This window comes from Salvelinus alpinus, chromosome 25 (genome assembly GCF_045679555.1).
Source record: "Salvelinus alpinus chromosome 25, SLU_Salpinus.1, whole genome shotgun sequence".
Classification (NCBI taxonomy): Eukaryota; Metazoa; Chordata; class Actinopteri; order Salmoniformes; family Salmonidae; genus Salvelinus; species Salvelinus alpinus.
Window position 1 is genome coordinate 6185881 of NC_092110.1, and position 21732 is coordinate 6207612.

At 48.4% G+C, this 21732-nt stretch overlaps 1 protein-coding gene across 20 annotated transcripts in view; it reads left to right on the forward strand.

Moving 5' to 3' along the window:
- The window catches only part of LOC139553273 (gephyrin-like), a 117064-nt gene that overhangs the window by 57160 nt on the left and 38172 nt on the right, over positions 1-21732 (forward strand). For 11 of the 20 annotated variants that reach the window (XM_071365419.1, XM_071365424.1, XM_071365422.1 and 8 more), the window contains exons 2-9: positions 5322-5400; positions 10383-10440; positions 10929-11057; positions 12253-12414; positions 12969-13142; positions 13725-13874; positions 14415-14552; positions 15408-15542. In XM_071365419.1, the coding sequence (XP_071221520.1) occupies positions 5322-5400; positions 10383-10440; positions 10929-11057; positions 12253-12414; positions 12969-13142; positions 13725-13874; positions 14415-14552; positions 15408-15542 (1025 nt within the window). The remainder of the gene's footprint in view (positions 1-5321; positions 5401-10382; positions 10441-10928; positions 11058-12252; positions 12415-12968; positions 13143-13724; positions 13875-14414; positions 14553-15407; positions 15543-21732) is intronic. The other 9 variants (XM_071365430.1, XM_071365433.1, XM_071365434.1 and 6 more) reach the window with 3 other exon arrangements.

The following is a 21732-nucleotide window of genomic DNA, read 5'->3' on the forward strand; positions in this document are numbered from 1 at the left end:
GCTAATGTCAGCTAGCTCCATTCGAACATCTGACTTGAGAAATAAGCTCATTAACTCTGCTTGCAGCCGACCCGATACCCTCTGTAATGGCATTGAAACACCTGCTCAACAAAACTGCAGACACAGGTTGTGAACAAGCGATTCGGTGGCATTCTCTCTTTACTGTGTCGCCACCATGCTCGATGCTATGGACTAGGACCGCTACTTCGATGCGGACAAGAAACGGGGTTTACGTGAAATGTTAGACACAGCTGGACAAGATGGAAACGGACACAGTGACAGTGCGCACCGAGGACGAGAGGCCACGATAGACAGCTGCAACTTCACTGCTTGACATGCATGATGAAATCCTGATTGAGAATGAAATGACTGAACGAATGAACAAAGAAACAGCACAGCATGTAAGTCAAAGGGTATCACGTCTGCAATCTTTATGTAATGTATCACTAGCCACTTTAAACTATGCCACTTTTATGTTTACATACCCTACATTACTCATCTCATATGTATATACTGTACTCGATACCATCTACTGCATCTTGCCTATGCCGTTCTGTACCATCACTCATTCATATATCTTTATGTACATATTCTTTATCCCTTTACACTTGTGTGTATAAGGTAGTAGTTGTGGAATTGATAGGTTAGATTACTCGTTGGTTATTACTGCATTGTCGGAACTAGAAGCACAAGCATTTCGCTACACTCGCATTAACATCTGCTAACCATGTGTATGTGACAAATACAATTTGATTTGATTTGAAAGAAAAAGGTTTTGATGATGTTTTACTGGTAATGGGGACATACGTAAATGCCAACAAAATAATGTGTGTGTGCGTACCTAGGCAAGTCGGTTGAGAACAAATTATTATTCACAATGACTGCCTACCTCGGCCAAACCCGGACGACGCTGGGCCAATTTTGCACCGCCCTATGGGACTCCCAATCACAGCCGGATGTGATACAGCCTGGATTCGAACCAGGGACTGTAGTGATGCCTCTTGCTCTGATATGCAGTGCCTTAGACTGCTGTGTGTGTGTTAACTATTTAACTGTACTAGAATGCTTAAAAGGATGCTTACATTTTAAGTATCGCATATCGGTATCAGGTTTTTTGGTACGTCAAATATCGGTATCGGCCAAAAATGTCATATCGGTGCAACTCTACTAAAAAAACTGTTTTTGTTTTGTCATTATGGGGTATTGTGTGTAGATTGATATCCATTTGAGAATAATTCTGTAACGTAACAAAATGTGGAAAATGGGAAGGCGTCTTTAATACATTCCCAATGCACTGTATAAATAGCTTATTCTCCTCTCTCTGCTTCTGCTTGGTTAAATGGTTATCTGGGAAACGTTACCGTTGTACAGGGAGATGCTTTGAAAGAGAGCTCAGATTAGGGATCTTCTCTCTCGCTCTGTATCTCCCTTCCTCGCTCATTTTCTCTCTCCTCTCTTTCATTCCCTCGTTAGCTCACTTCACTCACTTCCCACGTGTATGTAATACACACACACACACACACACACACACACACACAGAGACGGCACAGCGGTCTACCGCTGTTGACCATGAGCCTGGGGATCAGTGTGTTCCTGTCTCTGATCTGTACGTCAGCCCTACGAGGAGCTGACCACACACACGCACGTACTTCCATCTCTCTCCCTCCCGTTTTCTTGCTCCCCGTCTCTTCCTTTCTCTTTCTCACGTTGCCCTATTTTGCCCTGTTCTGTTCTTATCCTTCTCTTTCCTCTCTTTCTGTCTCACTTCCATGGGTTGTTGTGTGTGTGTGTGTGTGTGTGTGTGTGTGTGTGTGTGTGTGTGTGTGTGTGTGTGTGTGTGTGTGTGTGTGTGTGTGTGTGTGTGTGTGTGTGTGTGTGTGTGGCCTTGCGCGGTTGGTGCGAAAGGCGAGACGGTAAGAGAGAGCACTTTAATTGAGGTGAGAGACAGAAAGGGAAAGGGTTATTGAAGGAATAGATTTGGCCAGGGATATTCAAACGTTTCTTGCCCAGGGACCCATGCTCAGGCAAACTGGGTAGGTATGTAATTCAAAATGAGTTTATTCTGTTATCACTAGTGATATTAATAAAAACATATATTTTATTTTCACCGACCCCTTGCAGTACCTCTGGGGACCCCAGTTTGAATATCCCTGGAATAGGCCTTTGACCTTGTACATCGCTTGGTTTACTCACTCACTCACTCACTCACTCACTCACTCACTCACTCACTCACTCACTCACTCAATCAATCATTACTAGCTTAGTCACTACAGCACTGTCGTGTCCTCTCTCACTCGCTCTCTGTTGCCTGGGGCTGTGGCACAGGGGCGTCTCACCAGAGAGAGCGATACATGATAGGAGAAGAGAGGGAATCTCCCTACCCTCTCACTCTGCTACTGGGCTGTCTGCTCTGACTATTCTACCCTACTCTACTCTATATTGGCTAATCTACCCTCCCGTCTGCAAACAAATATTTTGAACCACGTGGACCTCAGTTAGTGCTCAGAGAGAGAGAGGATGGACAGGGGTGGAGGAGAGGGAAGGAGATGGTTTATAGTTTTTCCTGACAAAGTTGCCCGACCAGGAAGAATTGTCTCTGGAGCAGCACTCGTCTCTACACCCTCCATGGTATCCCCCTTTGTCTACCCTCCACTCTCTCTCTCTCTGTCTTTACACCCTCCATGGTATCCCCCTCTGTCTACCCTCCACTCTCTCTCTCTCTGTCTTTACACCCTCCATGGTATCCCCCTCTGTCTACCCTCCACTCTCTCTCTCTCTGTCTCTACACCCTCCATGGTATCCCCCTCTCTCTACCCTCCACTCTCTCTCTACACCTCTCTACACCCTCCACTCAAAATTCCACATTCAAATTGAATTCCACATTTTGAAAAATATTCCTTTCATGCCTGTTCCAACTGCAGTCAGATTCTCTCTCGCTCTCTTTCTCGCATTCACTCTTTCCCCGTCTTTCTCATCTCTCTCTCTCTCTCCTCTCCTCTATGTAGAGATCACTCCTGCTGCCTGCTGTCTCCTGCAGGGAATCGGCCTATTTATAGATCAAGGGTTAGCAGGGGAGAGAGGGAGGAGAGGGAGAGTAAAAGGGGGAAGAGCGAGCGAAGGAGAGAGAGAGAGTGGGGGGGAAGAGCGAGTAAGAGGGAGTAGTTGGGGTATAGAAGTGGAGAGCGCAGAAAGAGAGCGAAGACATGAGGTTTGGCTATAAGATGGGAGTAAGGGGGTTAGGGGAATGCTGCAATTATGAAGCAAGTGTTTCAACACTCCCTCTGCCGCTCCCTCTCTCTCCTTCCCTACTCTCTCTCCCTCTCTTATTCTCTACTCTCTCCTTCCCTACTCTCTCTCCCTCTCTTATTCCCTACTCTCTCTCCCTCTCTTATTCCCTACTCTCTCTCCCTCTCTTATTCCCTACTCTCTCTCCCTCTCTTATTCCCTACTCTCTCCTTCCCTACTCTCTCTCCCTCTCTTATTCTCTACTCTCTCCTTCCCTACTCTCTCTTTCTCACTCTATACCTTTGTCTCTCTCTCTCCCTGATGTGGAGTAGAGTAGAGCGCAGTAGACTATGATTAGAGCCCAGTCAGTGTTGCTGGTTGAAATGTCACTGCTTTATCATGTATTTAATAGGCTATAGGTCAGTTAGCTCCTTTTAATATGGACCACACAGCCATGGTGCCACCACCACCCTGCCACCGCCACCACCCTGCCACCGCCACCACACTGCCACCACCGCCACCACACCACCGCCACCACACTGCCGCCACCACACTGCCACCGCCACCACACTGCCACCGCCGCCACACTGCCACCGCCGCCACACTGCCACCGCCGCCTCACTGCCACCGCCGCCTCACTGCCACCGCCGCCTCACTGCCACCGCCGCCTCACTGCCACCGCCGCCACACTGCCAACACTACCACACTGCCACCACACTGCCACCGCCGCCACACTGCCACCGCCGCCACACTGCCACCGCCGCCACACTGCCGCCGCCACACTGCCACCGCCACACTGCCGCCACACTGCCGCCACACTGCCACCGCCTAACTGCCACCTCCACCACACTGCCGCCACACTGCCGCCACTGCCACCGCCACCACACTGCCGCCACTGCCACCGCCACCACACTGCCACCGCCACCACACTGCCACCACACTGCCGCCGCCACACTGCCACTGCCACCGCCACCACGCTGCCGTCACTGCCACTGCCACCACACTGCCACCGCCACCACACTGCCACCGCCGCCACACTGCCACCGCCGCCTCACTGCCACCGCCGCCTCACTGCCACCGCCGCCTCACTGCCACCGCCGCCACACTGCCAACACTACCACACTGCCACCACACTGCCACCGCCGCCACACTGCCACCGCCGCCACACTGCCACCGCCGCCACACTGCCGCCGCCCCACTGCCACCGCCACACTGCCGCCACACTGCCGCCACACTGCCACCGCCTAACTGCCACCTCCACCACACTGCCGCCACACTGCCGCCACTGCCACCGCCACCACACTGCCGCCACTGCCACCGCCACCACACTGCCACCGCCACCACACTGCCACCACACTGCCGCCGCCACACTGCCACTGCCACCGCCACCACGCTGCCGTCACTGCCACCGCCACCACACTGCCACCGCCACCACACTGCCACCGCCACCACACTGCCGCCGCCACACTGCCACCGCCACACTGCCACCGCCACCACGCTGCCGTCACTGCCACTGCCACCACACTGCCACCGCCACCACACTGCCACCGCCACCACACTGCCACCGCCACACTGCCAGCGCCACCACACTGCCACCGCCACCACACTGCCACCGCCACCACACTGCCACCGCCACCACACTGCCACCGCCACACTGCCCTTGCCACACTGCCACCGCCGCCACACTGCCGCCACCACACCCTACAGCCAGTCTCTCTTTCTGTCTGTCTCGCTCTCTCTTCTCTTTTTCTCTTCTCTTTTTCTCTCCACGTCTGCACTCTATATTTAGCTCATCCTGTCATCCTTCTCATCTTCAAATCTTCCTCCATGCCTCTTTCTCTCACTTCTCTTCTCTCTCTCGGTCCTGTGAGTGAAGAGTGTTGATGGAGATGTCGCAACAATGTGGACATGCCCACACTTAGTCTGAACCTGAAGATGATGGATGTGTGTTACTTTGTGTTTGTTATACTGTTGTACTACTTACCTAGGCCAGAACTAATGGTTTCTTTCTCCTCTCTTTCTAATCTCCCTCCCTCTCTCTGCCCTCTCTCTCTTTCCCTCTCACTATCTCTCTCCCTCCCACTCTCTATCAACAGTGAGTGACAGCTGCTTCAGGAACCTGGCTGAGGACCGCAGTGGAGTAAACCTTAAAGATCTGGTCCACGACCCGTCACTGTGAGCACACACACACACACACACACTTTTAGACGAGCACACCAGTCATCCAGGTCCTGTTCGAGTAGTGTGTGTGTGCGTGAACCTGCTGGCCTCTCTCCTCCACCGCACCATCCTGCTCTGCAGCCTCCTCAGCTCTCCTCCACTGCACCATCCTGCTCTGCAGCCTCCTCAGCTCTCCTCTTAGCTTAGATTGTTTCTCACGTAGCACCCTCCTGACAAGCCACTTTCACCAAGGACAGAGGCTCCTCTCTCTCCCTCTTTCTCTCCCCTTCTCTCTTCATCCATCCGTCTCTCCCTCCCTCCATCCCTCCCTCCCTCAATCCATCTCTGCCTCCCTCCCTCCTTCCCTCTATCCTCTCAGAGTCAGGGGTCAGGCACCAGCGTGTAACGTGCCATTTAAATAATTGATTAATCTCAGTCCAATTATGCTGGTGCCACACTTGATATTTCACAGCGGCAGAAGCGTGTTGCGGAGCGTTGAGACACCAGTGTGTGGTGTGTGTGTGTGGTGTGTTGCAGAGTGTTGAGGCACCAGCGGATGGTTGTGATAGATGACTCCATGACACCTCTCTCATGCCGAGACTGTAATGTAGCGCTGCTAACTAGCCGCCAATCTTGGGCCAGCTAACCGCTGTTTAATGCCTAGACTGAAATGTAGCGCTGCTAGCTAGCCGCTAACCATAAGGCCAGCTAACTGCTGTTTAATGCCTAGACTGAAATGTAGCGCTGCTAGCTAGCCTCTAACCATAAGGCCAGCTAACCGCTGTTTAATGCCTAGACTGAAATGTAGCGCTGCTAGCTAGCCGCTAACCATAAGGCCAGCTAACTGCTGTTTAATGCCTAGACTGAAATGTAGCGCTGCTAGCTAGCCGCTTACCATAAGGCCAGCTAACTGCTGTTTAATGCCTAGACTGAAATGTAGCGCTGCTAGCTAGCCGCTAACCATAAGGCCAGCTTAACTGCTGTTTAATGCCTAGACTGAAATGTAGCGCTGCTAGCTAGCCTCTAACCGTGAGACTGTTAAATGCTGGTTAATGCCAACACCAGCTGGGCTTGGGCTGTACGCTAGGCTCTGGCCACTATTAACGCCTGACTACTACATTTTACATTTTAGTAATTTCTCAAACGCTCTTATCCAGCACGACTTACAGGAGCAATTAGGGTTGAGTGCCTTGGTCAAGGACACATCGGCAGATGTTACCTAGTTGGTTCGGGGATTCTAACCAGCAAACTTTCAGTTACTGGCGCAACACTCCTAAATGCTGGGCTATATGCAAACACACACGGACAGACACAAGCGCACCGCACACATACATTCTGAGGCTGTCAAAGACAATTGTCCATTTACCGCAAAGCTCAGAACAGCAGTGAACGGGAAGAAAGGTCAGTGTAGAGCCATGTCCAGACGTGTTCTGCCCTCTGAACCACAGCCTGGGTTCTCACACACACACACACACACACACACACACACACACACACACACACACACACACCACACACACACACACACAGCGTGGCCCCCGGCAGGGGTGACAGTGAGTGACTGTGTGTGACGGCGCGGTGATCAAGGGACAGGATGCTCTGAGTGGCTAATGACTGTTGGCAGGGATGGACAGACTGACAGAGGGGGGGAGAAAAAGAGCGAATGTATGGGGAGGGGAGTTTATACACTATATATACAAAAGTACACTACCTTTCAGAAGTTTGGGCTCACTTAGAAATGTCCTTGTTTTTGAAAGAAAAGCAAATGTTTTGTCCATTAAAATAACATCAAATTGAGCATAAATACAGTATAGACATTGTTAATGTTGTAAATTACTATTGTAGCTGGAAACGGCTGATTTTATTTTTTTTAAATGTATGTAATATGTACGCCTATGTAGAGATGCCCATTATCAGCAACCATCACTCCTGTGTTCCAATGGCACGTTGTGTTAGCTAATCCAGGTTTATCACAAGCTCACTGAACTGGACCGCTGAGTGCTGAAGTACGTAGCGTGTTAAAATCGTCTGTCTTCGGTTGCAACACTCATTACTGAGTTCCAAACTGCCTCTGGAAGAAACGTCAGCACAAGAACTGTTCGTCGGGAGCTTCATGAAATGGGTTTCCATGGCCGAGCAGCCGTACACAAGCCTAAGATCACAATGCCAAGCGTTGACTGTAGTGGTGTAAAGCTTGCCGCCATTCTGGAGTAATGAATCACACTTCACCATCTGGCAGTCCGACAGACGAATCTGGGTTCGGCAGATGCCAGGAGAATGCTACCTGCCCGAATGCATAGTGTCAACTGTAAAGTTTGGTGGAGGAGGAATAATGGTCTTGGGCTGTTTTTCATGGTTTGGGCTATGCCTCTCAGTTCCAGTGAAGGGAAATCTTAACGCTACAGCAAACAATTACATTCTAGATGATTCTGTGCTTTCAACTTTGTGGCAACAGTTTGGGGAAGGCCCTTTCTTGTTTCAGCATGGCAATGCCCCCGTGCACAAAGCGAGGTCCATACAGAAATGGTTTGTCGAGATAGGGGTGGAAGAACTTGACTGGCCTGCACAGAGCCCTGACCTCAACCCCATTGAACACCTTTCGGATGAATTGGAAGGCCCGACTGCGAGCCTGGCCTAATCGCCCAACATCAGTGCCCGACCTCACTAATTCTCTTGTGGCTGAAGGGAAGCAAGTCCCCGCAGCAATGTTCCAACGTCTAGTGGAAAGCCTTCCCAGAAGAGTGGAGGCTGTTGTAGCAGCAAAGGAGGGACCAACTCCATATTAATGCCCATGATTTTGGAATGAGATGTTCAATGAGCAGGTGTCCACATACTTTTGGTCATCTAGTGTAGCTGGGGATGTTCCTGATACAACACTCCCTTCAACATGTTTCACTTGCTCCCTGTTTCCTGCCAAACTCCTCCCCTCCTTTCCTCAATCCCTCTCTTCCCTCCATCCCTCTCTCCCTCTGTCCTGCTAACCTCATCAGTCCCTCCAGTAAAGGTCTGAGACGTTTGAAGGTGTCGCCGGTCATTTAAGTGATGCTGGCCGTGGCCCCTGACCTTCTGCTTCTCCCTCCATGCCGCTCTCCAGCCTTCCTATATCATTCACATCACACATCACGTCTGAGACGTTTGAAGGTGTCCGAATCAAAGTGACCCTCGTCGTTTAGTGACGTAATTTTGTATAATGGCCCCTAGGAGCAGTGCTGTCACCTCAGGTGGCTGCTGCAATTAGACAGACAGACAGACGGGGAAAGAGGCGGGAAGGCAGACAGACAGACAGACAGACGTGTCAATGTTACTAATGAGAGCCGATAAGAATAGAGAAGCGATAAATCACACTGACACCGATGACACTTGCCTCTCCTTCACACCAATGACATGGAGCTAGATACCTGGCTCTGCTCCGGACACTGATGGGTTAGGGCCCATCACGAAGGAGGGAGGGAGAGCGAGATGGATGGAGAGGGACAAGTAGAGAGCAATGGGGGGAGAGAGAGGTTAGTTGATGTATGTGTACGTCTGCACATTTGTGAGATTTGTTGAAGTGTAGCTTTTAGCTGGCCTGACCGAGTAGTTAGGGAGACAAGGTGGAGGGAGAATGAGGAAAGAGGGAGGCAGAGAGAGAGAGAGAGAGAGAGAGGGAGGCAGAGAGATCTATTCCACTTGCTTTGGAAATGTAAACATATGTTTTCCAAGCCAATAAAGCTCTTTTAATTGAATTAAATTGATACAGGGACAAAGAGAGAGAGAGAGAAAGGGAGTAGCAGATTGAGCTTATTAATGGAGCTGTCCTAGAACAGAGCAGATCTGCACAGCTGGGACGCAGCAGCTGTAGACAAGGGCAGGGGGTAGTACACACACACACACACACACACACACACACACACACACACACACACACAGAAATCGCTCAACCTTATGTAAAAATACAACACAACAAACACACCAATCTCTCTATCCTCCCTCCCTCTTCCCCACTTCTGTCATTACTGCTCTCCAGCCATTCCTAATTGCCTTCTCCTTCTCTATCTCATTAGTTTCTTGTCCTTTCAATCTTCAAGCCTAGAATAATCAGGAGTTTTGGGCAGTAGCATTCACCCAGCCCCTAAAATCATTCAGATCAGGTGGGCATCTTGACTAGGAGCCCTGCTGTTAAAGACAAACAGATGAGATGACAGAACCTTCCCTTTTTAAAATCACATTGCTACTGCTAAAAGTGTAATTCCAAGTGTGGGTGGGTGTGGGTGGGTGTGTGTGTGTGTGTGTGTGTGTGTGTGTGTGTGTGTGTGTGTGTGCGCGTCTACTTAGCCCCAGAAGCTCCTCATCCCTACTTAAGATGTGTAGAGTACCTCACCCCAAACACACAACACACAATCCACACACACAACACAAGTGGTTTCCTGGATGAATGAAAACCTGCATTGTGTTGTTTAACACATTCTCATATTCGTATCTCTCAATTTAGTTTCTTTGAATCTGTTGTGACTCACTTTTTTCTGTTGATTTTCATGGTTTTAAAAGACAATTATATTTTTTGTTGGAGAGTACTAGTGAGGAGAACACTACTGTGTAGTTCTTTCCCAGGTGTGGTAAATAAATGTGCCACTGGTAGGCGCCAGTGGACACGATTTGACTTGAATGAACGGTCTCATGGCATTCTCTCCCCTCAGCTCAGAGAAACACAATCACTCTTAAAAAGAGCGACCACTGACTTCTCTTTAAAGCCTCTGTTATTGGAGAGTCCGTTGTATTTTACCTGCACATACAGATCACTCGCAAGCTCAGAACTTAAGAGTAGGGATTTGTTCAGGATAACCCTTTTTCATCTCTCTCTCGTGCGCACTTACCCTCTTTTGCTACGTATACCTTCACTCCCTGTTTTGTGTTTGCCTTTTTTCTCTACCCCCTTCCCCTCGCTTTCTGTCTCTAGTGAGTTCGTGAAGTCTGAATATGAACTAACTATGTTGTTGTTTTGTGCTTTTCATCCACAGGCTCGGAGGCATCATATCTTCCTACAAAATAGTCCCAGATGAGATCGACGAGATTAAGGTGAAGATCTCCTCCCTCCTTTATTTATCTCTCTCTTACAGCCCTCCCTCTCTCTCTCCCCCCCCCCCCCCCCCTTTAGCTGCATGCTACATGCTGCCCACTAGAGCCCACCTCAGGCTGTAGTTCAAAGGTGACACCATTTTGGATTCTTACATGTATTCTCTCTCACTACATGAAACACCCATCTTGGAAAACAGTTGTTCCACACAATGGGTGCATCTCAATTGTCTTTCAATGATGCCTCGCATCCTCTCTCTCCGTGCCTCCTTCTCAAAACACAGAGGTCTGATCTTCTCCCATGCGTTTTGAGAAAGAGAAGGGAGGACGAGGAATCAAGGAAAGACGATTTGAGATTTACCCAGTGCTTTAGAGATTCACCCGCCTCTGTTGTCTGTATGATTGACACTGCTTCCAGCCAATAGGGTGGTCATTTCTGTGATTTACGCTGCTCCCAGCCAATAGCCTGTCTCTCTTCTCTGTTTCCTCAGGAGACATTGGTGGACTGGTGTGATGAGAAGGAGCTGAACCTGATCCTGACCACAGGAGGTACAGGCTTCGCCCCTCGTGATGTCACTCCCGAGGTACATGGGGACCCCAAAGTTTGTGTTTGTGTCCATGTGAGTGTGGATGAGTGTCGACCCTAGATGTAGTGTAAGCCGATGTAGCTGTGATTGCACGCGTGTGTGTTGGTTGGCACCTGCATGCATGGTCAGCGTGCATGTTTATGTGTGTATTGTGTTTGTCAAACCGTAGATTGTCTTTGTGCTTTTTTATGCTTTGTCAGGTTTGTCACATTACAGATAAATGAAACATTTTCTTTCATTCTGTTATAATTTCATATGATACATCTTGCATATTTTGAAAATGTGTGTATGAGTGTCATATTTTCTGGTTGTTGTGTTGAACATTTTTAGTGTGTGTGTGTGTGTGTGTGTGTGTGTGTGGGAAAGCCCGGGATTACTACTGGCTGCTGGCTGTGAATGCCGTTTCTCTCTCTTTCTCTCCCCTTCTCTCTCTCCTCTCTTTCTTTGATCCGTCCTCCTCTCCTTCTCTACTAATGTGCATGTTTGACGTGTCATTCAACTCGAGGGCACACAACGTCACTATTCTTAAATCAATTCCCCCCCCCCCCCCCCCCCGCTGGGATAGAACGAACAGGGGCTGCCAGAGGGCATTTCTCCCTAGGGGATTGAGGGGTTAACAGGGAGTTACACACACACACACAGGTGAGGGGGTTTGAGCTAAAGAAAGAAACATCTAAAGATGCCAACATGCTGTCTGCCTGTTTGTCTGTGGCTCCTGCTCATTGGAGTAGCTACCCCAATCACAAGGGTGTTAGCAGTGGATGTGGCAGTTGTATACTTAAGCAATAAGGTACGAGGGAGTGTGGTATATGGCCAATATACCACGGCTAAGGGCCGTTCTTATGCACAACTCAAAACGGAATGCCTGGATACACCCCTTAGCCGTGGTATATTGGCCATATACCCCTGAGGTGCCTTATTGGTATTATAAACTGGTTACCAACGTAATTAGAGCAGTAAAAAGACATGTTTTGTCATACCCGTGGTATACGGTCTGATATACCACGGCTGTCAGCCAATCAGCATTCAGGGCTCAAACCACCCAGTTTATAATACAGTAGATTAAGCAGTAGCTGTTGCCTGTTGCTAACCCTGCTATACTGTAGGGGCACGTTATGTGGAGTGTAGGCAGGTGATGACAACTGTACTACGCACTGTCTGTGCCGTAAAGTCATTATGTGCCCCCGCTCCCGCTCTCTCCGTCCCTTGCTCCCTCCCCATGCCGCAGGCCACCAGAGAGGTGATAGAGCGCGAGGCCCCAGGGATGGCGCTGGCTATGCTGATGGGCTCCCTTCAGGTCACACCTCTGGGCATGCTCTCCAGGCCTGTCTGTGGAATCCGAGGGAAAACCCTCATCATCAACCTACCTGGCAGCAAGAAGGGCTCACAGGTAAGATCTGATGTGTGTGCGTTCAAGTTTTAGTTGTCACATGAACAAGTACGGCGAAAGGCTTAACTTGCAAGCCCAACCCAACAGTTCGGTATTCAATAACAACAAGTAAAAGAAATAAGAGGAGAAGCTATGTACAGGGTCAGTACCTAATGTGCAGGGATACTGAGGTAGATATGTGCAGAGATAAGGAGAAAGTGACTGGTAACAGGATAAATAATAATCCTAGTTATGTCAACGGCGTAAGTGGTGGGTGGTGTGTGTGCGCGCGTAGTGTGTGTGTGTGCGTAGTGATTGTGTGTGTGTGCGCGCAAGAGTGTCAGTGTAGGTGTGATGGGTGGATATACATGTAAAAAGGGCTGAAAAGTGACTGGTAGCAGGAATATATAAATACTATACTAATGGTAATATATATGTAAACAGGAGTATGCGCACGAGTGTGTGTATGTCTGTGTCCCTCTGAGTGTGTGTGTGTTTGCGCCCGTGCAATACACCTGCTGTGTATTACTCTCCCTGACCCCTAACCTCTGACCCCTAACTCTCTCCTCCTACAGGAGTGTTTCCAGTTCATCCTGCCCGCTCTGCCCCACGCCATTGACCTGCTGCGTGACGCGGTGGTGAAGGTGAAGGAGGTTCACGATGCCCTGGAGGACCTGCCCTCACCCCCGCCGCCCCTCTCCCCGCCCCTCACCCTCAACAGCGTCGCCTGCACCCAGACAGAGGAGAAGGTGACACTCTTTAGCTCTTCTGTGTTTTTTAAAATGTATTTCACGGTGGAATAAAGGGGTAGGGAGAAGGAGGGCGGGATAGAGAGAGATTGTTGTGTTGTATTTTTATAAGGTTTAGAGGTTTTTGTGTGTGTGTGTGTGTGTGTGTGTGTGTGTGTGTGTGTGTGTGTGTGTGTGTGTGTGTGTGTGTGTGTGTGTGTGTGTGTGTGTGTGTGTGTGTGTGTGTGTGTGTGTGTGTGTGTGTGTGTGTGTGTGTGTAAGAGGGTGATATAACCATCCCACACTTGAGAATACAGGTGCTTGGCTACCGTATGTTAAAAGGTCCACGAAAGGGGACACCTGAAATATTGCTGCGCCCGAGTGCTTTATTCCTGCCGAATAATCACAGCGTTTTCACTTCACAGAAGACTTTGTAGCAGTACTTCTTTTTGATCGTTATATAGCTGCTGTTACAACGTTTACCATGCTACTGTAATGGTCTTATCAATTGTTTTGATGTTTATTTTATGAAGTACTGCACCTTAAATTGTGGTTGTTCTGCATGAGCTGTTCTTTACTAATGAAGTGTATTATTAATCTAAGGGTGTGCAGTGTGAGGATGATGAAGAGGAGAAGATGAAGGACATCGGGGCGGCGTCCACCGAGGACCACCACCACACCCACTCCCACCACCGCCACTCCCATTCCCACGGACACAACTCGCACATCACCGCCGCCGCCATCGCCGCCAAGGTAAACACATTGTGAACGCGGTGTGATAATGTGCTCTGCTGGTGGCTATGAATGTTACATGAAGCACTCTGGGGTAGTGGTAGGAGAAGCCCTGTATCTTAGTTCATTATATTATGATTAGTGGCATGGTCAGTTTCTCATATCTTAAAGGCCATCGGAATGAATCATGATGATTTGAAACGGAGGAGGTTAAGCACAAAAAGAGGGATCGACGGAGGAGGGAGGGAGGGAGGGAGTGATGGGGAACGGGGTGAGTTGGAGGTGAAGAGGAGAAGAGAGAGGGCTGAGGGAAGGATTAGTGAGGAGGAGAGGGAGTTGAAGCTCGTTAAATGCATGTATTGTCTGTTCCATTATTATCCCCTGTCCCTGCTCACTCCATTACTGTGTTGATCCATCACCATTGTGATGTTGGGATACGTCACTCATAAATCCACGTCTAAATGTGTGTGTGTTTTGTACGCATGTGTGTATTTGCCTGATTTGTGTGTTCATGTTGTTGTCCCATCCTGTGTTTACCCCGTGTACCATATCCATCATCAGAAGGGGAAGCCCCAGCAGCACCATAACCATGCTGTTGTCATGGCAAAAGGTAGCCACTATCTACCTGGCCTGCTATCTGACCTCCCCCCAGCCCCACGTAATTTCACCTGCTTCTGCTCTGGAGACCAGCCGGGAACGGTAAGACCCCTCAGAACCGCCCACCCACCCTCATGTCACACGTCACCCCTACATCACATACCGGTGTACTCTGCACGTCACCTCTTCCATTATGCCTTCCCTGCAAACGCCATAGATGAATCTCAAAAGTGCTCGATCCCGTCCTCTCAACACCGCCTTCACAGATCCGAGGAGGGGAATCTTGGGAGGGGAGAACGCGAGGAATCGAGGAGGGACTTTTGAGGTTCACCCCGTCTTGTGTAGGTCATGACGTGTGGTGTATCGCTAGGTGGAGCCAAGGCAATGTTATTGGCGCACGCTGGGTTAGCCTGTGTTGCTAATTAGCCGAGTGGGGTTCAGTGCTGGGCTGCCAGTAAAGCTTATTGTCTTAATTAGTGCATCGCTAAGCCCATAGCGCTCCAATGGAAACCCCCTGTAAATCCCACTGGCCCTCCCAGGGCCCGTTAGCACTGCTCGAATGAGCCGCACGGATCAGTCGCAGATCCACACATCCACAGCAGCAGCCCTGGGGGGAAACTGTGGGCCTGCCAGGCCTGTTTGTCTCCTCACAGGCTCACAGTGTGTCTGGATCTACACACGCACACACAGGGTTTAACATGCTTCTGGGGCATTTGTCTACTGATGCTTCTAATGTAAATCATGTTGTTACACTTATTAGAAACGTCTGACTTGCCAATTGGGAAAACAGATGATCTGGAGTCACCAAAAAACGTGGACTGACTGACCAATCGGTGTGTGCTTTCGAGATGTCTTGTCTCTGTGTATAGTAGAGATCCCAGTGCTGTTTGTGCACACAGCTTTCCTCTCTGCCTATGTGTAGGAGTCGCAATAACGGGCTATAACTTCTCTCCATAGATCCCAGACAGCATCATCTCCAGGGGTGTACAGGTTCTTCCCAGAGACACAGCCTCTCTGAGCACCACACCCTCTGAGTCGCCACGCGCCCAGGCCACCTCGCGCCTCTCCACCGCCTCCTGCCCCACACCCAAAGTAAGACACTTCCTGTGCCCTATACTTACACCTACCCCACTGCCCATCCATCTGTCCCTCCTGTACCCTATACTCACCCAGCCTCACCCAGTCCTGTCACCTCCTAACCCTCCCTCCACCTCGCTGCCTCCCCCTCGCTCTGTCCCACCAATGCTGGGAGGTGAAGGCATATTGCTCCTCAACTCCCTCCCTCTCCTCCATGGTTTTAGGGGAGGTCCTCTATTGGATCCCTATGGTTCCGTAACTCTGAGATCATGTCCAGAATGTTGTCTGTTGATTGGTTGGAATTATAGGCTCCTCCCCTTGACCTCAATTCCATCCTATCCCCATGCTTCGCTTTAAAATGCTAACGTTTCATTTCTTGACCGTAGAAACGTCCTGCGATTGGTCAGATCAATGACCTCTGCTGGACTGTCCCATTTAATGATTTGATGGACAGGTGTCATGTCTATCTGTGTCAAACTGCACTGTGACTCTGTGGAAACAAAGAAACCAACCAAAGACTTGACATGCATGTTGCTGCTGCTGTTTTCATGTCCTAACGCTAACCCCCCCAGTTGAGGTGCCTTGCCTAGGTAATACGTGATCTAAACTCTTCCTTTGTGTTTCCAGTGATGATTAATGACTTTATATTGGGCTGCGTTTTGGTTCAGGTGTTTCTGGGTCTTGTGTAAAGTGATCTAAACTAAGTCGACGTGATCTGACTCATTACTCACCGTGTTTGTAGTGATAATGAATGGGCTTAATGTGTATAGTGCTCTGACTCTGGGGGAGTTGCTACTTCAGGGGGTTTGGGGTTTGTCTGAGTTGCTGTGATTAGAAAAGATGCCTGTGTTCTGTCCCTCACAATGTTGCTGAGCTAAAAGAGAGGACGAGGGATAGGGTGGGTGTAACTTGACTAGATCAGACTGGTTGGCAGACTTTGTCTTTCAGCACTAAGCCTGTTCTCATCATGTTTTTTAACTGGTAGGCCTGTTCTGTGGATGATTGTGGCTTGCCAGCCACTGTGAGCATACTTTCATCCCCTTATAGTGCTTTGATCGTAAGGCAATGGGACAGAGAGTCTGGCTTGAGCTTGTGTTGCGTTTGTCATCCACCTGGTGAGGTGGGGGGGGTTCCTAGGGAAAGGCTCTATCAAGCAAGGGGAGCTTCTCTTTTTAGTGGTTTGTTTCTGTGCTTGCTGTCATGTTTCTTTCAGAGTGCCCTTCCCCTCTCCGTCACAGCCCCATAAGGCCGCATCAACTGGGTAAGAAAGAGTGTGTGTGTGTGTGCTTGCAACAAGATCTCATAGTTTCCCTTCGAAATTCGACGTATTATAGATGAATGTCTATTTTTGACGCATTCATTCTTTGTGGTTTCAGGGTTAATTCTGCGTGGTTACAGGGTTAAAACAGAAACGACTCAAAGGGTTAAGTTTAGGTATTAATTCTGAGTGGTTAAGGTTATTGATATGGCTTGGGGAAGGCTTAAAACAAACTAACTTAAAACGACTATTACCATCAGGTATCATCAGTATTCTCGCGGCTCGCTAAAGCAGTGGTCTAAGCAGCGCACTCCGGCTCCGAGCATCACGAGTTTACTCCCAGTGTTGGACAATATATATATTTTTTAGGTAAACGCCAAGGAAGGCATATATCGACTTTCTCAGGACCTTTTCAAACGTCCGAGATCGCAGTGTGTTTCTAGTGATCAATCTGGTGTGTGTGTGTGTGAGTGTGTGTGTGTTTGTACCCTATGCAAAGCAGTCCTCAACCTGCATCAATAATCCCTATAAATGTAAATGAAGTGCAGTTGTTGATTGAGCCGATGCAGATAGGCAGAAGCATAGAGAGGCAGAGACTGAGAGGGCTATGCAGCACCAGGCTGCATCAACAGTCTAAGCCATAGTGTGTCGTGGACAGAATTCTTATGTTCTCCACAGCACCCTCTGTTGGGGAAAGTGTGTACTGTACCCTGTGGTATAGACGGGTTGGTTGTTTAGCTACAAAACCGATGTGTGTGCAACTATGGGGCAAAACAGACGGCGTTGGCTTAGATAGTTTACATATTGTCAACAATGTTTAGTCTCCAAATGTTTATGGAAAACGTAAGTGCACAATGAGCCCTTGTCTCTCAAAATACATTGTTACATTTGTGAGTTAGCTAGCTAGTGAATTATTTATTAGCATTTTTTTTATTTCACCTTTATTTAACCAGGTAGGCTAGTTGAGAACAAGTTCTCATTTACAACTGCGACCTGGCCAAGATAAAGCAAAGCAGTGCGACACAAACAACAACACAGAGTTACACATGGGATAAACAAACATACAGTCAATAATACAATAGAGAAAGTCTATATGCAGTGTGTGCAAATGAGGTAGGATAAGGGGAGTGAGGCAATAAATAGGCCATAGTGGCGAAATTATTACAGTATGGCAAATTAAACACTGGGGTGATAGATGTGCAGAAGATGAGTATGCAAGTAGAGATACTGGGGTGCAAAGGAGCAAAATAAATAAAATAAATAACAGTATGGTGATGAGGTAGTTGGATGGGCTATTTACAGATGGGCTGTGTTCAGGTGCAGTTATCTGTGAGCTGCTCTGACAGCTGGTGCTTGAAGGTAGTGAGGGAGATATGGGTCTCCAGCTTCAGTGATTTTTGCAGTTCGTTCTAGTCATTGGCAGCAGAGAACTTTAAGGAAAGGCGACCAAAGGAGGAATTGGCTTTGGGGGTGACCAGTGAGATATACCTGCTGGAGCGCATGCTACGGGTGGGTGCTGCTATGGTGACCAGTGAGCTAAGGCGGGGCTTTACCTAGCAACGACTTATAGATGACCTGGAGCCAGTGGGTTTGGCGACGAATATGAAGCGAGGGCCAGCCAACGAGAGCATACAGGTCGCAGTGGTGGGTAGTATATGGGGCTTTGGTGACAAAACGGATGGCACTGTGATAGACTGCATCCAATTTGCTGAGTAGAGTGTTGGAGGCTATTTTGTAAATGACATCGCCGAAGTCAAGGATCGGTCAGTTTAGTCAGTTTTACTAGGGTATATTTCGCAGCATGAGTGAAGGATGCTTTGTTGCGAAATAGGAATCCTATTCTAGATTTCATTTTGGATTGGAGATGTTTGATGTGAGTCTGGAAGGAGAGTTTACAGTCTAACCAGACACCTAGGTATTTGTAGTTGTCCACATATTCTAAGTCAGAACCGTCCAGAGTAGTGATGCTGGACGGGTGGGGAGGTGTGGGCAGCGATCGGTTGAAGAGCATGCATTTAGTTTTGCTTGTATTTAAGAGCAGTTGGAGGCCACGGAAGGAGAGTTGTATGGCATTGAAGCTCGTCTGAAGGTTAGTTAACAGTGTCCAAAGAAGGGCCAGAAGTATACAGAATGGCTCGGAAACCAGATTGCATAGCGGAGAAGGTACGGTGGGATTCGAAATGGTCGGTGATCTGTTTGTTAACTTGGCTTTCGAAGACCTTAGAAAGGCAGGGTAGGATAGATATAGGTCTGTAACAGTTTGGGTCTAGAGTGTCTCCCCCTTTAAAGAGGGGGATGACCGCGGCAGCTTTCCAATCTTTGGGGATCTCAGACGATACGAAAGAGAGGTTTAACAAGCTAGTAATAGGGGTTGCAGCAATTTCGGTGGATAATTTTAGGAAGAGAGGGTCCAGATTGTCTAGCCCTGCTGATTTGTAGGGGTCCAGATTTTGCAGCTCTTTCAGAACATCAGCTGGATTTGGGTGAAGGAGAAATGGGGAGGCTTGGGCAAGTTGCAGTGAGGGGTGCAGGGCTGTTGACCGGTGTAGGGGTAGCCAGGTGGAAAGCATGGCCAGCTGTAGAAAAATGCTTGTTGAAATTGTCAATTATTGTGGATTTATCGGTGGTGACAGCGTTTCCTAGCCTCAGTGCAGTGGGCAGTTGGGAGGAGGTGCTCTTATTCTCCATGGACTTTACAGTGTCCCAGAACTTTTTGGAGTTAGTGCTACAGGATGCAAATTTCTGTTTGAAAGTGCTAGCCTTTGCTTTCCTAACTGCCTGTGTATATTGGTTCCTAACTTCCCTGAAAAGGTGCATATCGCGGGGGCTATTCGATGCTAATGCAGTACACCACAGGATGTTTTTGTGCTGGTCAAGGGCAGTCAGGTCTGGAGTGAACCAAGGGCTATATCTGTTCCTGGGGTCTACATTTTTTGAACGGGGCATGCTTATTTAAGATGGTGAGGAAAGCACTTTTAAAGAATAACCAGGTATCCTCTACTGACGGGATGAGGTCAATATCATTCCATGATACCTGGGCCAGGTTGATTAGAAAGGCCTGCTCGCTGAAGTGTTTTAGGGAGCGTTTGACAGTGATGAGGGGTGGTCGCTTGACCGCAGACACATTTTGGACGCAGGCAATGAGGCAGTGATCGCTGAGATCCTGGTTGAAGACAGCAGAGGTGTATTTGGAGGGCAGGTTGGTTAGGATGATATTGATGAGGGTGCCCGTGTTTACGGATTTGGGGTTGTACCTGGTGGGTTCATTGATCATTTGTGTGAGATTGAGAGCATCAAGCTTAGATTGTAGGATGGCCGGGGTGTTAAGCATGTCCCAGTTTAGGTCACCTAGCAGCACGAGCTCTAAAGATAGATGGGGGGCAATCAATTCACATATGGTGTCCAGGGCACAGCTGGGGGCAGAAGGTGTTCTATAGCAACAGTAAGAGACTTGTTTCTGGAGAGGTGCATTTTTAAAAGTAGAAGCACAGACCTGGATATTAAGACAGAACTCTGCAGGCTATCCCTGCAGTAGATTGCAACTCCGCCCCCTTTGGCAGTTCTATCTTGTCGGAAAATGTTATAGTTAGGGATGGACATTTCAGGGTTTTTGGTGGTCTTCCTAAGCCAGGATTCAGACACGGCTAGGACATCCGGGTTGGCAGAGTTTGCTAGGGCAGTGAATAAAACAAACTTAGGGAGGAGGCTGTAACGATGAAAGAGATATTGTCTATAGAAATATAATTTAAACCAGGTAATGTCACCGCATGTGTGGGAGGTGGAACTAAAGGCGTATTGAGCAGGGTTAGAGGCTCTACAGTGAAATAAGGAAATTATTACTAACCAAAACAGCAATGGACAAGACATATTGACGTTAGCGAGAGGCATGCGTTGCCAAGTGATCATAGGAGTCCAGTGAATCCCAGAACAACAGCAAAGGACCCTGTGAAGAGGCTGGAGGAAACGGGTACAAAAGTATCTATATCCACAGTAAAACGAGACCTAGAGTATATCAACATAACCGGAAAGGCAGCTGAGCAAGGAAGAAGCCACTGCCCCAAAACCATCATAAAAAAGCCAGACTATGGTTTGCAACTGCACATGGGGACAAAGATCGTACTTTTTTGAGAAATGTCCTCTGATCTGATGAAACAAAAATAGAACTGTTTGGCCTTAATGACCATCGTTATGTTTGGAGGAAAAAGGGGGAGACTTGCAAGCTGAAGAACACCATCCCAACAGTGAATCACAGGGGTGGCAGCATCATGTTGTGGGGGTGCTTTGCTGCAGGAGGGTCTGGTGCAGTTCACAAAATAGATGGCATCATGAGGAAGGGAAATTATGTGGATATATTGAAGCAACATCTCAAGACATCAGTCAGGAAGTTAAAGCTTGGTTGCAAAGGGGTCTCCCAAATGACCCCAAGCATACTTCCAAAGTTGTGGCACAATGGCTTAAGGACAACAAAGTAAAGGTATTGGAGTGGCCATCAAATCCCTGACCTCAATCCCATAGAAAAATTGTGGGCATAACTGAAAAAGTGTGTGCGAGCAAGGAGGCCTACAAACCTGACTCCGTTACACCAGCTCTGTCAGGAGGAATGGGCCAAAATTCACCCAACTTATTGTGGGAAGCTTGTGGAAGGCTACCCGAAATGTTTGACCGAAGTTAAACAATTTAAAGGCAATGCTACCAAATACTAATTGAGTGTATGTAAACTTCTGACCCACTGGGAATGTGATGAAAGAAATAAAAACTTAAATAAATCATTCTCTCTTCTATTATTCTGACATTTCACATTCTTAAAATAAAGTGGTGATCCTAATTGACCTAAGACATGGAATTATTACCAGGATTAAATGTCAGGAATTGTGAAAAACTGAGCTTAAATGTATTTGGCTAAGGTGTATGTAAACTTCTGACTTCAACAGTGTTTATACATACATA